Genomic DNA, 12,342 nt, shown 5'->3' with positions numbered 1-12,342 from the left:
GGGAAGAACCCCCAAGTGGCTGATCCCCCAGCAGATAGCTGAGAGCACGGAGAAAGCCCCAGAACCACTGCCATCTTTCCCGGCTCACCCAGACAGCTTGTGGTGTCTATCTCACCCAGTGGGGAAAGCAGAAGCCAGCGGCAAGCTTTGCTCCTCGTGGTGGCCCAGAGCTGGGGGTTCCCAGGAGGTCAAAAGGGAATGGCAGTGGGCGGTGGCTGACGGGTGGGTGGAGGGTGTCACTGTGTGGGTGAGGACAGGAGGGCTGCAGGCCACCCCTACTGGGCACAGACCTACCTATCTCCTGCGTAAGAAAAACAACCTTCTTAGGAATAGGACATTTTCTAAATTACAAAGTTTATAAGGAAATGATTGTGGGATGGGAGATCCAAGAGGAGGCTGACAAGGGCAGCTCATGTTTGCACGTTCACCTCGGGATTTGCTGGAATCTAGGGATGCCCCATTGCTCATCAAAATATACATAATCATTAAAAAACAATAACACATAATTGAGGATGACTGTTTACCTTTAAATTATTGGGGATTGTAAATTTATTCTCCTCAATCCTGACTTCCTTAGCACATTTATGGATGGGTATGGTTACAGTCCTGGCTGGGAAATTAGCAACAGAAAACCTTAAAACTAAAGTGTTAACAGTTAGTGCTAAGTGAAGACTGACTATAAATTTATAAAGCATGTAAAGGGAGCGGATGTGGCTCAAGGGAGCGGTTGCGCGCCCATCTCCCACATGGGAGGTCCTGGGTTTGGTTCCCAGTGCCTCCTGAAAAAACAAACAACAAGCAAAACAAATGAAAAAACCAACTCCAGGAAGCCAATGTGGCTCAGTGGTTGAGCACCGGCTTTCCACATACAAGGTCCTGGTTCAATCTCTAGGCCCTGGTACCTCAAAAAAAAAGCATGTGAAATTATCTTGCACATCCCCTGGAAAACTAGCATGAGAGTTTATAGTAAGGTCATGCCAACAGTTTAACCTACATTCTTCAGGCAAGCCCTGGGCTTAAAGGCCATGTGTGTGCTAGAAAGACACATTTTTAAAATACCAGCCTCCGTGAACTCTACTTTTTTACTGATTCAGGAGCACACACTGATGGGCAGAGGATGGAGGGTGCGAGAGGGTGGATAAAGGGCTTCTGTCCTGACCTCCCCCCAGATCCATGCCCCCACAGCCCCCTTCATCTACGGGTCCAGGATTGGCTAGCAGCTACTAGATCTGTCCTTGTTTGATTCTTGGGGGAGAGTGACTCTCTGGTCAGACCCATCCTCAGGGCCTGGGTTGTGCCTCCCATCAGTCTGGGACTTTCAGAAGGCAGGGGCCCGTCACGTCCTTCAGGTTGATATTTTCATCATCATCACCATTTATTGAGCATTTACAGTTAGTTAGGCATTATTCTAAATGCTTTACCCATATTAACCCATTTAGTCCTCATAAAAGCCCTATGAGATAGGTTCTATGATGCCCTGCATTTAGCAAATAGATAAGCACAGAGAGGTCAAACAACTTGCTCAAGTCATCAGCGGAGGAGCTCCCTAGGGCTGGGGCCCTGCACCTTCCCGGACACGGGGACCTTTCTGCTTCCTTTGCCCCACGAGGCTTGTGCCTCCCTCTGCCCTGTCCAGCTGGGACCTCTCAGGGGGCAGAAGCCAGCCACGAGCTCTCGGGGGGGAGGGATCTGACACTTTCTCAGGGCTCATCAGACAAGTCTTAGCTCTTCTTCCTGCCCAACATAGGCCTCTAACCACAGAAGGAGCTCAGGGCCTGTGCCCTGGATGACTTCTCTCCCATCCCAGTTCCAGGCCAGCGGATCTAAGCGTGAGGCCGGCTGGCCCCTGGGATTTCACAGGCAGTAAACAAGCCTGGTTCATGCGTCAGTGGTTTTGTTTCAGAGCAACCTCATCAGCTGGACAGGCCTTGAATAAATCCCTCCAAGTTTATCCCCAGGGGTGAGGAATGAGGGAGGGGCAGTGAATAGCCTAAAGCCTAGCTCTCAGCCCTTTCCTTTCCCAGGAGGGGCTTCTTTCTATTCCCTTGAAGTCTGAGATTTTCACTGTGGAGATTATCCTTGGCAGTCAGATAGTAAGTCCCTGATTGCTTGATGGGTCAAATTTCTGCTGGGGTCATGAAAAAATTTGGGTACTGGGTGGTGATGTTGGTGGCACAATATTGTGAACATAATTCGTATTACTGAATTGTACACATGCTAAGTGGTTAAAATGGGAAACTTTGTTTTATGGTTACCACCATGATAATTTTAAGAGAAGATATTAAGCCCCTGAGAGAGGTAGGGGAAGGGTTGCTGCTGCCACCTGGGTAGTTAATTGGGGGTCCCAGCAAACCAAGAAGGAAGAGAGGAGGTGGTACTAAGCTGAGAGATGCCCCAGAGAAGCTTCCAGAACCACTGACGCTCTCTAATCTCAGGGCTTGGAAGGTCTAGGTCAGGACCTGCTGAGCCCTCCTTCTCCTCAGTCTCCCTGTCGTCTCCCCTCAGCCCCACACTGCCACCTCTGTCCAAGTCACTTCCACAGGCCCACACCTGACAATTAAGAAAAAAAGATGAGAAGATGAGAGTCCCTGTGGGGCAAAGGGCAGGAAAGAAGGGCTTAACAGACAAGGGATGGGGCTAGGAAGTTGAATAATTGACAGAGGTTTTGCAGAGGAAGAAAACTGAGGAGTAGAAGCTGAAGGCCACTGGGGGTAAGGTAGGGAAATCCTAGCAAAGGAAGTAGAGCTAATTGGCACTTTCTGTTTGACAGGTGATTTCTCCTATATGCTCTCATTTTCTCCTAGCAGCCCCGTGACCACCAGACATGATATCAGTATCCCCTTTTTACAAAGAGAAAGCAAAATAGGTTGCCCAAGGTCCACAGAGTGTTAGCAGAAGAGCTGGGACTAAAACAGTTTTCCATGGCTCTTAGTGCCAGACTTTTAGGCACAAAGGATCAGAGAAGAGGGTGGAGCACACCAGGGCCCGAAGAACCACGGGAGCCAATGAGAGGGAGGCGCCTTCATCGATCAATCAGTGCCTCAGTTATAGGCCCCGCCCACTGGTCCCGTCTATAAGAAGCCGCAACAACTTCCGGGGCTGAGAAGACCAACAGACAAAGGCCTAGGCAGCTCCCTTTGGCCAGGACACAGCATACCAAAAGCCCTGTTTGGGGTTCCGCTCTGATTTAAGGAGTCCGACCCACCGGTTTCCCTCCTGCCCTCCCCAGCCCTCTGCCCCGACTGTGGAAGGGACCCCGCCCTCACCCGGTAGTGATGTCGTCGTCCTCCGTCATGGTCTTGCCCATGAGGTCACTGTCACTCATGTAGCCGGATTTGAGGTCCACCTCATCCGAGTCCAGGGACTCGACCAGCTCCAGGCGCGAGATGTGGCTGAGCTTGCTGGGGCTGCGCATGGGCATGGTGTGGGAGTAGTGGGCCCGCTCCCCGTGCAGGGACCAGGCGGGCGGCCCCTCCGAGCGGCAGCTCCCACCCACGGAAGGCGCGTCGCCTGCCTGCAGCCGTGGACTGGACTGGCCATAGCGCCAGGAGAGAGGGGAGGAGCGGTTGGAGAGGCTGGACATGCTGCGAGGGTTGGCATCATCGCTGTCATAGCAGGTCATCTCCAGGGAGCTGGGCAGAGAGCAGAGGGCATTGTCTCACTCCTCAGCACAGCTGCCCCCAGCAAGGCCCTCCCTCCACCCCCCAGGCCCACCCATCTTCTCAACCTGCCCAAGATCCACTTCCAGGGGGCTCTCGATTGTGGGTGCTATCCTTGTTATATGTAAAGTGATCTCAGGTTGTCAAAGGAAAATGATTTTACATGGTTATGGTAGTAACTGGTATATTGCTAAGAGCACAGATTTTGTAAAATGATCTGAATTTGAATCCATTATTTGCCATTTATGAGCTAAGTGATCCTGAGAATAGTAATTAACCTTGGTAAGCCTCTGTTTCCTCATCTGTAAAATGGGAATAACAGCAGTATAGCTACTTCTTAGAGCTGTGAGGATCACATATGTAAAGACCTAACACAGTGCCTGGTGTATAGAAGGCACTCGATAAATGAGACCTCCTGGAGAAGTGGATGAGGTTGGTTACCTGAGATGGCCTCGATCATTCATTTTGTTCAGGAGTGTCCACCACCTCTTTTCTGTTAATGAGCTGAGAGCTAGCTGATAACCAATAGCCAGATAGAGGAAAGCCTGGAGTGGGGTGTGGAGGGTGGAGGGCAGACTGTGGGAACCTGGATGCAGCCGCAGGCCTGGGGCAACAGGGAAGAAGCAGAGCCTCACCAGAGTAGAGGCCTTAACTGGACAGTGGAGAGAACACAGGGAAATGGACAGGGGACCGAATGCAGGTCATTCAAGGTCCTAGGAGGCGAAGCCAAAGAAGGTTAGTGCCAGATGGTGGGAGGCTGCAGAGAGGAAGAACGGCTGGGATCTGGTTGGAAGGGGAGCACGGATTTGGGTGCAGGCAAGGACCAGTGATTCCACCCAGTCTAATGGTGGTGCCAGCCCAAATCAGCCTTGGGGAGGGTGTGAGTAGCTTTGTCTAACTGAATCCAGACAGGGCTGAGGAAACGAAATGGGATCTGCGGGCCAAGAATGCTGAGTCAGTTGGGTCGATCCGTGGCTGGACTTGAGTTACACAAAGCAAATGAATCTTTGCTGTGTGAAAACATCCATTTCTTAGACATTTCTGGGTTTGGGATAGGAGTGGGATATTGATTTTTCTCTTCCTCATTTTTTTGGAAACTTCCCTGTAAAAAGAAAATCCTCCAAAACTGTTTATCTGCTGTTGTAGATCAACAGGACTGGGGGGAGCAAATGGGAAGCTAAGTCTGATGATGGTCCCTGAAGAAGTCCAGTGGGAGAGCTGGGGGAGCCCTGGCTGGGCAAGGCAATTAGTGGCCACTGCTTCTGACCCCACCCCGCCTGGAGGAACTAGAACCCCAGCCCACACCCCGCCTCTTCTCGTGGAGCCCTGCAGCCCTTCAGGCTGTCTTTCCCCTTCTGCATGCACTTCTCCGTAACTGTGTCCTTTCGGTGTCTAATTACTGGGGACCTAGACATCTCATGTCCTGAGAGAGAACAAAGTTCCCTGAAGACAGGGCCTGTGACCCTGGTGGGACTGTCTGCCTTGCCCATCCCTGTGCTTCAGCACTTTGCACAGTGGCTGGCATGTGGCCGGGGCCCCTGCATGAAGCCGTGAGGAGTGAAGCCCCGATGTTTATGCTGAGGTGAAGAGCCGGGAGTTGGCCTTGTCAGCCTCAGGGCCAGTGCTTAATAAAAACAAGCTGACCATGACAACGAAAGGAGCAGGAGGAGGAGGAGGGAGGCCATGTTGGCAGGATGATGGGGGTGTCCAGGAGAGCTGGGTTTTGTAGTGACCTACGCCATGGGCAGGCAATGAATGCAGAGGCCCGGGATGCCCTGAGCATCCTGCTTCCTCAGTTCTATTCCTGGCACATCTCCTATTTAGCTCTGCAATAAAAGCGTCTCTTCCCCTATTTCACTGTTCTTTTTTTTTTTTTGTCCCTTCAATCCAAGAAAGATGATGAAAGAGTTTCTAGAGATGGCTGCTAAGATATTTCGTCTCTAGAACTTAGTTGGTAAGGGAGGATTCTAGCTCGGAATTTCAGTCTGGACTTCCAGCCCCGAACCCCAGTCTTTTGGTCTTGTCTCTATCTGGGAAGGTCACTTTTTTGGGTAGTGAGAGCAGGGGAGCTGGAGCAGAGGGAGGACAGAGTTTCATTTCCTTTCCAGCCCCAGCCGCCTGACCCAGACTCCCCTCCCTGGAGGAAATAAGCCGGTAGAAATAGAGGAAGCAGTATAGGACTAAGGGTTTCTGAAAAGGAATTGAATCTAGAGTTAGCCTGTAAGTTCTAGGGTGACGATACCCTTGCTGGACGCTCCTCAAGGTAAGGCCTGTGGTTGTTCTGCGGGGCCCAGAGCTGTGCCCGACGCAGGCAGCGTGGGTTCCAGTCCACCCTGTGGGTCGTGCCACTCTGGCAAGTAACTCCCTTCCTCCAGCCTCAGTCATTTCTTCTCTAACCCGGGGAGTATGTGCATCTCCCACCTATCTCCAGATCTAAGTGAAGGGATGATTGATGGGAAGTAATTGAAAAAGTAAAAGAGTCATAAAAATACAGGGAATTGTTGCTTTGGCTATTAAAGTGTGGAACAGGAATAACATAAACCAAAGGCTAAAAGAGGAAGTGGCTCTGGATCCACAGTAAACAGAAAAGCCAACTTCAGAGCTCTTGGTTCCTTTCCCATAAAAGGGAGATAGAAGCCAGAGGCCTGAGACTTTCCCCTCAAAACCAGTGGCTTTTGCAAAAGGCTTTTGGCCTCCCCCTTCCTCACACCAAGCAGGAAGCAAACAGCCCCTCCCTGGGGTCGCGCTGTCCCGCTTAAGTTGGGTGGCTGGGGGCTGGCTGCTCAGAAGCAGTGGGACCGGGAAGCTGGAGCTGCTGCTTCTGATCTTCCCCTGTGGGTGAGTCATTTGGGGTGTGACTCTCTAAGCAACTAAGCACTTTCTGCTTCTTTGGCATGGGGCTGGCGGGTGACTTGGTGCTGAAGATGGTCCAAAAGCCTCCTGAGATGGGGGAAGCAGGATGTGCAAGATTTCATTCAGAGAGTCCCTGAACTGATGAGCCAAGCTGTGCCAGGACCACTCGCCCACTCGGGTTCCTGCTCAGGGCTGTGAGGGATGGAAGTGGGGGGCAGATGAAAGGGGGCCTGAGTCCCAGGGCTCCCTGGAGCCCCACCATCCCCTCCTTCTCTCAGATGGCCTTGATCACTTCCCTTTCTGTAGTCAAGCCGGCCTGAGAAGCAACCAAAAGAGTAGGGCCTTTGATTGATCTTATCATCATTTAAAATACTGTAAAAGTCAGGGAGCAAAGGGCTGAGCATCCTAGGTGGGGGACGGGGTGGCAGTGGGGTGGAAGGAGGGAAAAGAATGGTCTTAAGTAAAATAAGAACTAAGCCGATGGGTGAAAGCTACTGAAGACTGTTTTCAGCTCCATTTCATAATCACAACGGCCCCACCATGGGCTGGGATGACTTGAGACGGAGTGAGTTTTCAGTCATAGGAAGTAGGGAACTTTAGTCTGGATACCACTTATCCGCACACCTGGGTCAAGAAAAGCCCTTCTCCCTTTGCCCCTGTCCCAACTTGGCTCTCAATTCTCCAACCCCAGGAGATGGGGAGGAACCTATTTCCAGTCCAACTGGGGAGGGAGGCTGCCTATCCTTCACTCAGTCTTCCCGCTCCACCCCCCACGATTTCCCAATCCTGGCTGTACGCTCCCCCTCCCTCTATCCCAGGAGCTTAGCCCGGCCCTCTGCCCCCCTTAGGGCTGACAGCATGAGCTCATCTGGGCAGCCCGAGGAGCCAGCAGGGGAAATTCTGAGTCACGGCAGAGGCTGTGGCCAGCACGCTGCTCCAGGCAGAGGTGCTGTGGGAGGGGTGAGCGCCCCACGCAGCTGGAGGCTGTGAAGGCTCCGCCAGGGCTGGGGTGGGGTGCACACCCACAGAGCATGGGTGACGCTGTGTGGGGCCTGCTCTCTGCTGCAGGCCTCCCTTGGTGACCGGCTAAAGAGGTAGGAGGGCACCCCACTGACAGAAGAGCGAGGAGATGCTGGGGTTTGGCAAGGGCACCAATCCTAGAATCCTAGAACGCCGGCCACGTTAGAACAGGACAAGGGCACTTAGTAAGCCCATGTTTCAGATGAGAAGACAGAGGCCTAAGGAGGGGAAGTGAGTAACAATGGTCACGCACGCAGTTGTGTGGTGGCTGCTGCTCCCGGTCCCCTACTCTAGTTTTTGTCAAGCGTATTTGTTTCAGTGAAATCTAACGCTCAGGCACAAGCAGACACAAGGATAAGCCGAGCTTGGGTTGAGGCCGCTGAGTTCCCCCTCCCGGCGGCGGTGGCTTGGCAGGGCTCTGCAAACGTCTACCCTGCAGCGCGCTACCTGCCGACTCTGTTTGCTTGGGTGGAGGTTTGTGGACACCCGGGGCCCTGATCTCCAGAAAGAGGGTGGCGGGGGCAGGGCCCCTTCCGCAGCTAGAGCTTACCTGTGAGTCACCTGGGACCCTCGCAGGCTGGACATAGTCTCCTCCAGGTTCTGTCGAAGATCCAGAACATTCTGTACCGTCCTCTTTCTCTGGGATTCTGGATCTGAGAGGAAGAGAAGGAAGAGGCTGGATGAGTGAAGAGGAGCGAAGGTGCCTAGAAGATCCCAGTGCCGTGGGAGACTGACCACATCTGGGGCAGGCTGGTCACCTACCTGCTCCCTTCCCAGGAGATGCCCAGCAGAGCAGGCCCTTCCAAAGGCCCTGGATGTGCCCTGAACCCCCTAAAACCCCCGACTCGGGGAGGAGACCGCAGATACAGGGCCATGCACTGCCCTCAGAACCCCCGAGGAGCTGGCTTAGCTTTAGAGAGGCCCTGCTTCTCAGATAGAGATGCCAGGTAAGACTTCCCATGGTTGAGGTCAGCTGGAACCTCTGCCTGAAACCGTCTCTCCAGGGTGTGCTGGTGACACACAAGGTAGTGTCTGCGCATTCCTGAGGTAGACACGCTGCTAACACGGGCGCTCTTAAGCTGCCATCGCGACGTTGCTGACCACAGAATGGGAAGACGCTCACGGTTCACTCTGGTGAGCCAGCACAAGCCGGCTTCAGCACACCCTGGGCGCCAGGCCCCTGGGGAGATCGCGCGGAGCCTCCTAAAGGCCAGCTGGCCAGTGGGGAGGGGGAGGACCGGAGCAGTCATTTTCTGGAGTGTGGACTGAGCTCTGGCTTCTTCAGACCCCAGACAAGGTTTCCAGTCCCGAGCGAGGAGGGTGCATGAGTGTGCACCACGCTCTAGGGCTCTGCGCGTAGAGCCACCCGTCCTCAGAATCCTAGTGACCGGAAGGCACTGACCCAGCCTTGGCTTCCAAGCCTGGACAGATGAAAACCACCAACAGCAAATATTTCTTTTTTTTTTTTTTTTAAGATTTATTTATTTATTTAATCCTCTCCCCTCCCCCCCCCCACACCCTGGTTGTCTGTTCTCTGTGTCTATTTGCTGTGTCTTCTTTGTCCGCTTCTGTTGTTGTCAGTGGCATGGGAATCTGTGTTTCTTTTTTGTTGTTGCGTCATCTTGTTGTGTCAGCTCTGTGTGTGGGCGGCGCCATTCCTGGGCAGGCTGCACTTTCTTTCGTGCTGGGCGGCTCTCCTTACGGGGTGCACTCCTTGCACGTGGGGCTCCCCTACGCGGCGACACCCCTGCATGGGAGGGCACTCCTTGCGCGCTCAGCACTGCGCATGGGCCAGCTCCACACGGGTCAAGGAGGCCCGGGGTTTGAACCGCGGACCTCCCATGTGGTAGACGGACGCCCTAACCACTGGGCCAAGTCTGCCGTCCAGCAAAAATTTCTTTATCCCATCTTCTTTCCAGCGAAAAGTAACATTCAAAGAGCGCTCTCCTTCCTTCCACTGATCCCTCCTCTAGCCCTTTATCAAGCACAAACTCTGTGCCAGGTGCCACGTGAGACCCCGAGGACGCTATAATGAAGAGGACCTGGCCCTGCCCCACAGTTTACCTTCTTCTACTTAGGGACTCCAAATCACTGAATGTAATCAAGTCCCCAGGGCCTTCCTGAAGACAAACTGCAGCAGAGAACCAGGGACTGGCAGAAGGATGAGCAAAGCAACCAAGAAAACCCAAGAAGTCCAACATTCCAGGCTACTTCTTTTTCCTCCATTCCCCAAATCTCTGCAATCTCCTCCCACGAGCCAAACTACACACTCAGCTCCCCTCACCCACAACAGACTCTGCAGGAGTGTTAGGTTCTTTTAGCTGCCAAAGAAACATTTCTGGATCCCTTCAAGAGGTATTCTTTCCAAGACTAAGCCGGCTGGCAGGTGGCTGCCCTAACTGTCTTGTCGGCCTAGGAAAGCTGGGTGGGGCGGGCAGGGAGCCAGGTGGCACCGCCCTCTCCAGAGCCTTTCAGGGCACCTTTGCTGAGAACCAGTGCCCCACCCATACCCAGCCACCAATCCTTTCCCCTCCCCAGGGGAGCCCATAAGAGGCTTGGGGGATTGCGGTTCTCACGGCCAGCACCAGGTACCCAGGACTGATGCAGGACACAACCTCATGCTGGTGGCCAGGAGAAGGGACAAATGGCAGGCCTCTGTGCCAGCAGCCTGAGCTCTGTCCCCATCCCTGGTGTCACTTCCATGGCTGCTAATGCCTATTTATCCAATGCCTCTTTACCCTGGCAAGTGTCACCTTGCTGAGCCACTCCATGGCTTTAACGGGTGGCTTGGCATAGAACACAGACAGGGTCAGTAAGTATAGATATTTAAGGCTTGGTTCTAAAATGTCTATGTAGGGACTGAGGACGTGGTGCCAAGATGTGGGTTTCCGGGCACAATCACAATGCCAGGGAGATGTTTTCTATGGGTTTGGCAGAGATGAGGGCACACACATATCCAGGGGTGTGCGGCCCCAGAGAGGGAGGTGACAAAGAATGTGCTCCAGGTCCTCTAGTGACCTACGTTATCTAGTTTAACGTATGTGGGAGAGCTGTGCTAATGTCCCCCTTTTATAGATGAGAACGCTGGGACTCAGAGAGGTCAGAGAAGCTGCCCAAGGTCACATGCCCAGCACAAAGCATGGGGCAGACTTGAGTCCAGGAAGAAACTCCTGCTTCTTCTGATACACTGTAGGCCATCCTGCACTGCTAGCATCACACACAGTGACGGCACACAGCAAGTGCTCAAGGGACATTTCAGGAACGTGGATGGACGCAGGTCCCTTTAGGAAGATGTTGCTTTTTGAAGGGTAAAGTGCTTACGTCACGTGGTGTTAGCCTCAGGAGGCTCCCTCTGCAGTGCCTAATGCTCCAGACCCTGGTACAGAGAGGGAGCGGGGAACCTAGTCGTGACTGAGAAAGAGACACTTGCCTTGGTGTGACACCCTCTTTCCTCTGAGACCCCAGCTCTAACCCCCTACCTTGGTCCAGTTAGTAGCAGTCCTACCCGCTCACTGGACAGACAGGAGGCAGCTGTGGCTGGAGATTCACAGAGACGCGTCACCTGCTGCAGGCAGCCTCGCCACAGGGGTAGATTTAAGGTATGCAGGGAAGGTGGTTGGGACCGAGCTCCGTTTGCAGGGGTGTCCAGCTCCCCAGGATCTGCTCTCTGCTCCTAGGCCTGGACCGGTCCTGCGGAGGCTGCACTTGAAAGCTCCCACTGCGCCCCAGCAGTGTCCCCTGGTGGACATCCCGAGTACGCCACCCGCCGCGGGAAGGCTGGGCTCTGGGTGGGTTTTGGGGGTGGGGCTCCTGAGAAGTTTGGCTGTGCTTTATATCCCTGGGTGACACACGAGGACGGGGTGCAGTACACAGCCCCAGAACGAGAGGACGTACATACACACAAAAGGAAGGGATCAGGAGCTCAAGAGGCTGCAGACGTTTTGCCTGAGTTGGGAGTGCAATTTGACATTCACTCCCATTTCATGATGTCAAAAGGAAAACTGTAAATTTTTACCTTAAAAATATGGACAAATTGCATTTGCAAAAGATCATCACCATCCCACTTCTCATCCTTATCTACTCCTGACTCCTAACTAAGCCATGGCCAGTGAAGCCCGGGGAGGGGATGAAAGTGTCTGAGGCACGCACAGCTCTGTGGTGATAATAACCAAAAAGCACAATGGTGTGTTTCACTGACCAAGTCCCGACGCCCCTGAGGCTGCCTCTAGGGGTCTTTGCCAAATGCCTGGTTTGGGTGTGGGGTAGGCCTAGGGGACAAACAGAGGCTGAGCAGGCAGGGGTGGAGGAGGAGCCCGGCACCTCCCTCAGGACCCCCGGTGGGGATGTGCTCGGGGCACTGCCAGCCCATGTGGCATCTTCGTGCAAATCAGAAGCAGACTCTCTCCGGGCAGGCTCAGCACTGGCCAGGCCCCGAGCCTTGCCAGGGAAAGCACCCCGTTTCTCCCTGGTTGGACCCCCTGGTGCAGGACACAACCTCACTACCCCACCCCAAGGGCCTGGGCGAGTGGTCTTTCTCAGCTCCTACAGAGCAGAGTCCCCTTCAACGGCGGAGTGGGTGCGTGAAGAGGGTGGGAGGAAGGCCGGGCAGGGCTCGCGTAGCCCCAGGGTGACAGTGTGGTCTGTGGGGGCAAAGCTCGGGGTGGCCTTCCCGGCTGCTGCACCAAGCCTCTCCCTGCAGGTGGAGCAACCCGGAGAACGTGCGTGCTCCTCCGCCTGGATGATACTGCCTGAGTCTCTCCCCAGCCAGCCATCGCCATGGTAACTCACAGTCGCCACAAACAACAGCATC

At 53.9% G+C, this 12,342-nt stretch overlaps 1 protein-coding gene across 7 annotated transcripts in view; it reads right to left on the bottom strand.

The window, feature by feature from the left end:
- The window catches only part of NAV1 (neuron navigator 1), a 253,429-nt gene that overhangs the window by 90,458 nt on the left and 150,629 nt on the right, over window positions 1-12,342 (bottom strand). For all 7 annotated transcript variants that reach the window (XM_058274946.2, XM_023585586.3, XM_058274947.2 and 4 more), the window contains 2 exons: window positions 8,083-8,185; window positions 3,267-3,632 (listed from right to left, as the gene is read on the bottom strand). In XM_058274946.2, coding sequence (XP_058130929.1) covers window positions 3,267-3,632; window positions 8,083-8,185 — 469 coding nt within the window. The remainder of the gene's footprint in view (window positions 1-3,266; window positions 3,633-8,082; window positions 8,186-12,342) is intronic.

This window comes from Dasypus novemcinctus, chromosome 13 (assembly GCF_030445035.2).
Source record: "Dasypus novemcinctus isolate mDasNov1 chromosome 13, mDasNov1.1.hap2, whole genome shotgun sequence".
Taxonomy (NCBI): Eukaryota; Metazoa; Chordata; class Mammalia; order Cingulata; family Dasypodidae; genus Dasypus; species Dasypus novemcinctus.
The sequence above is the reverse complement of the archived record's forward strand: the minus strand, read 5'-3'. Positions and strand labels throughout refer to the sequence as shown.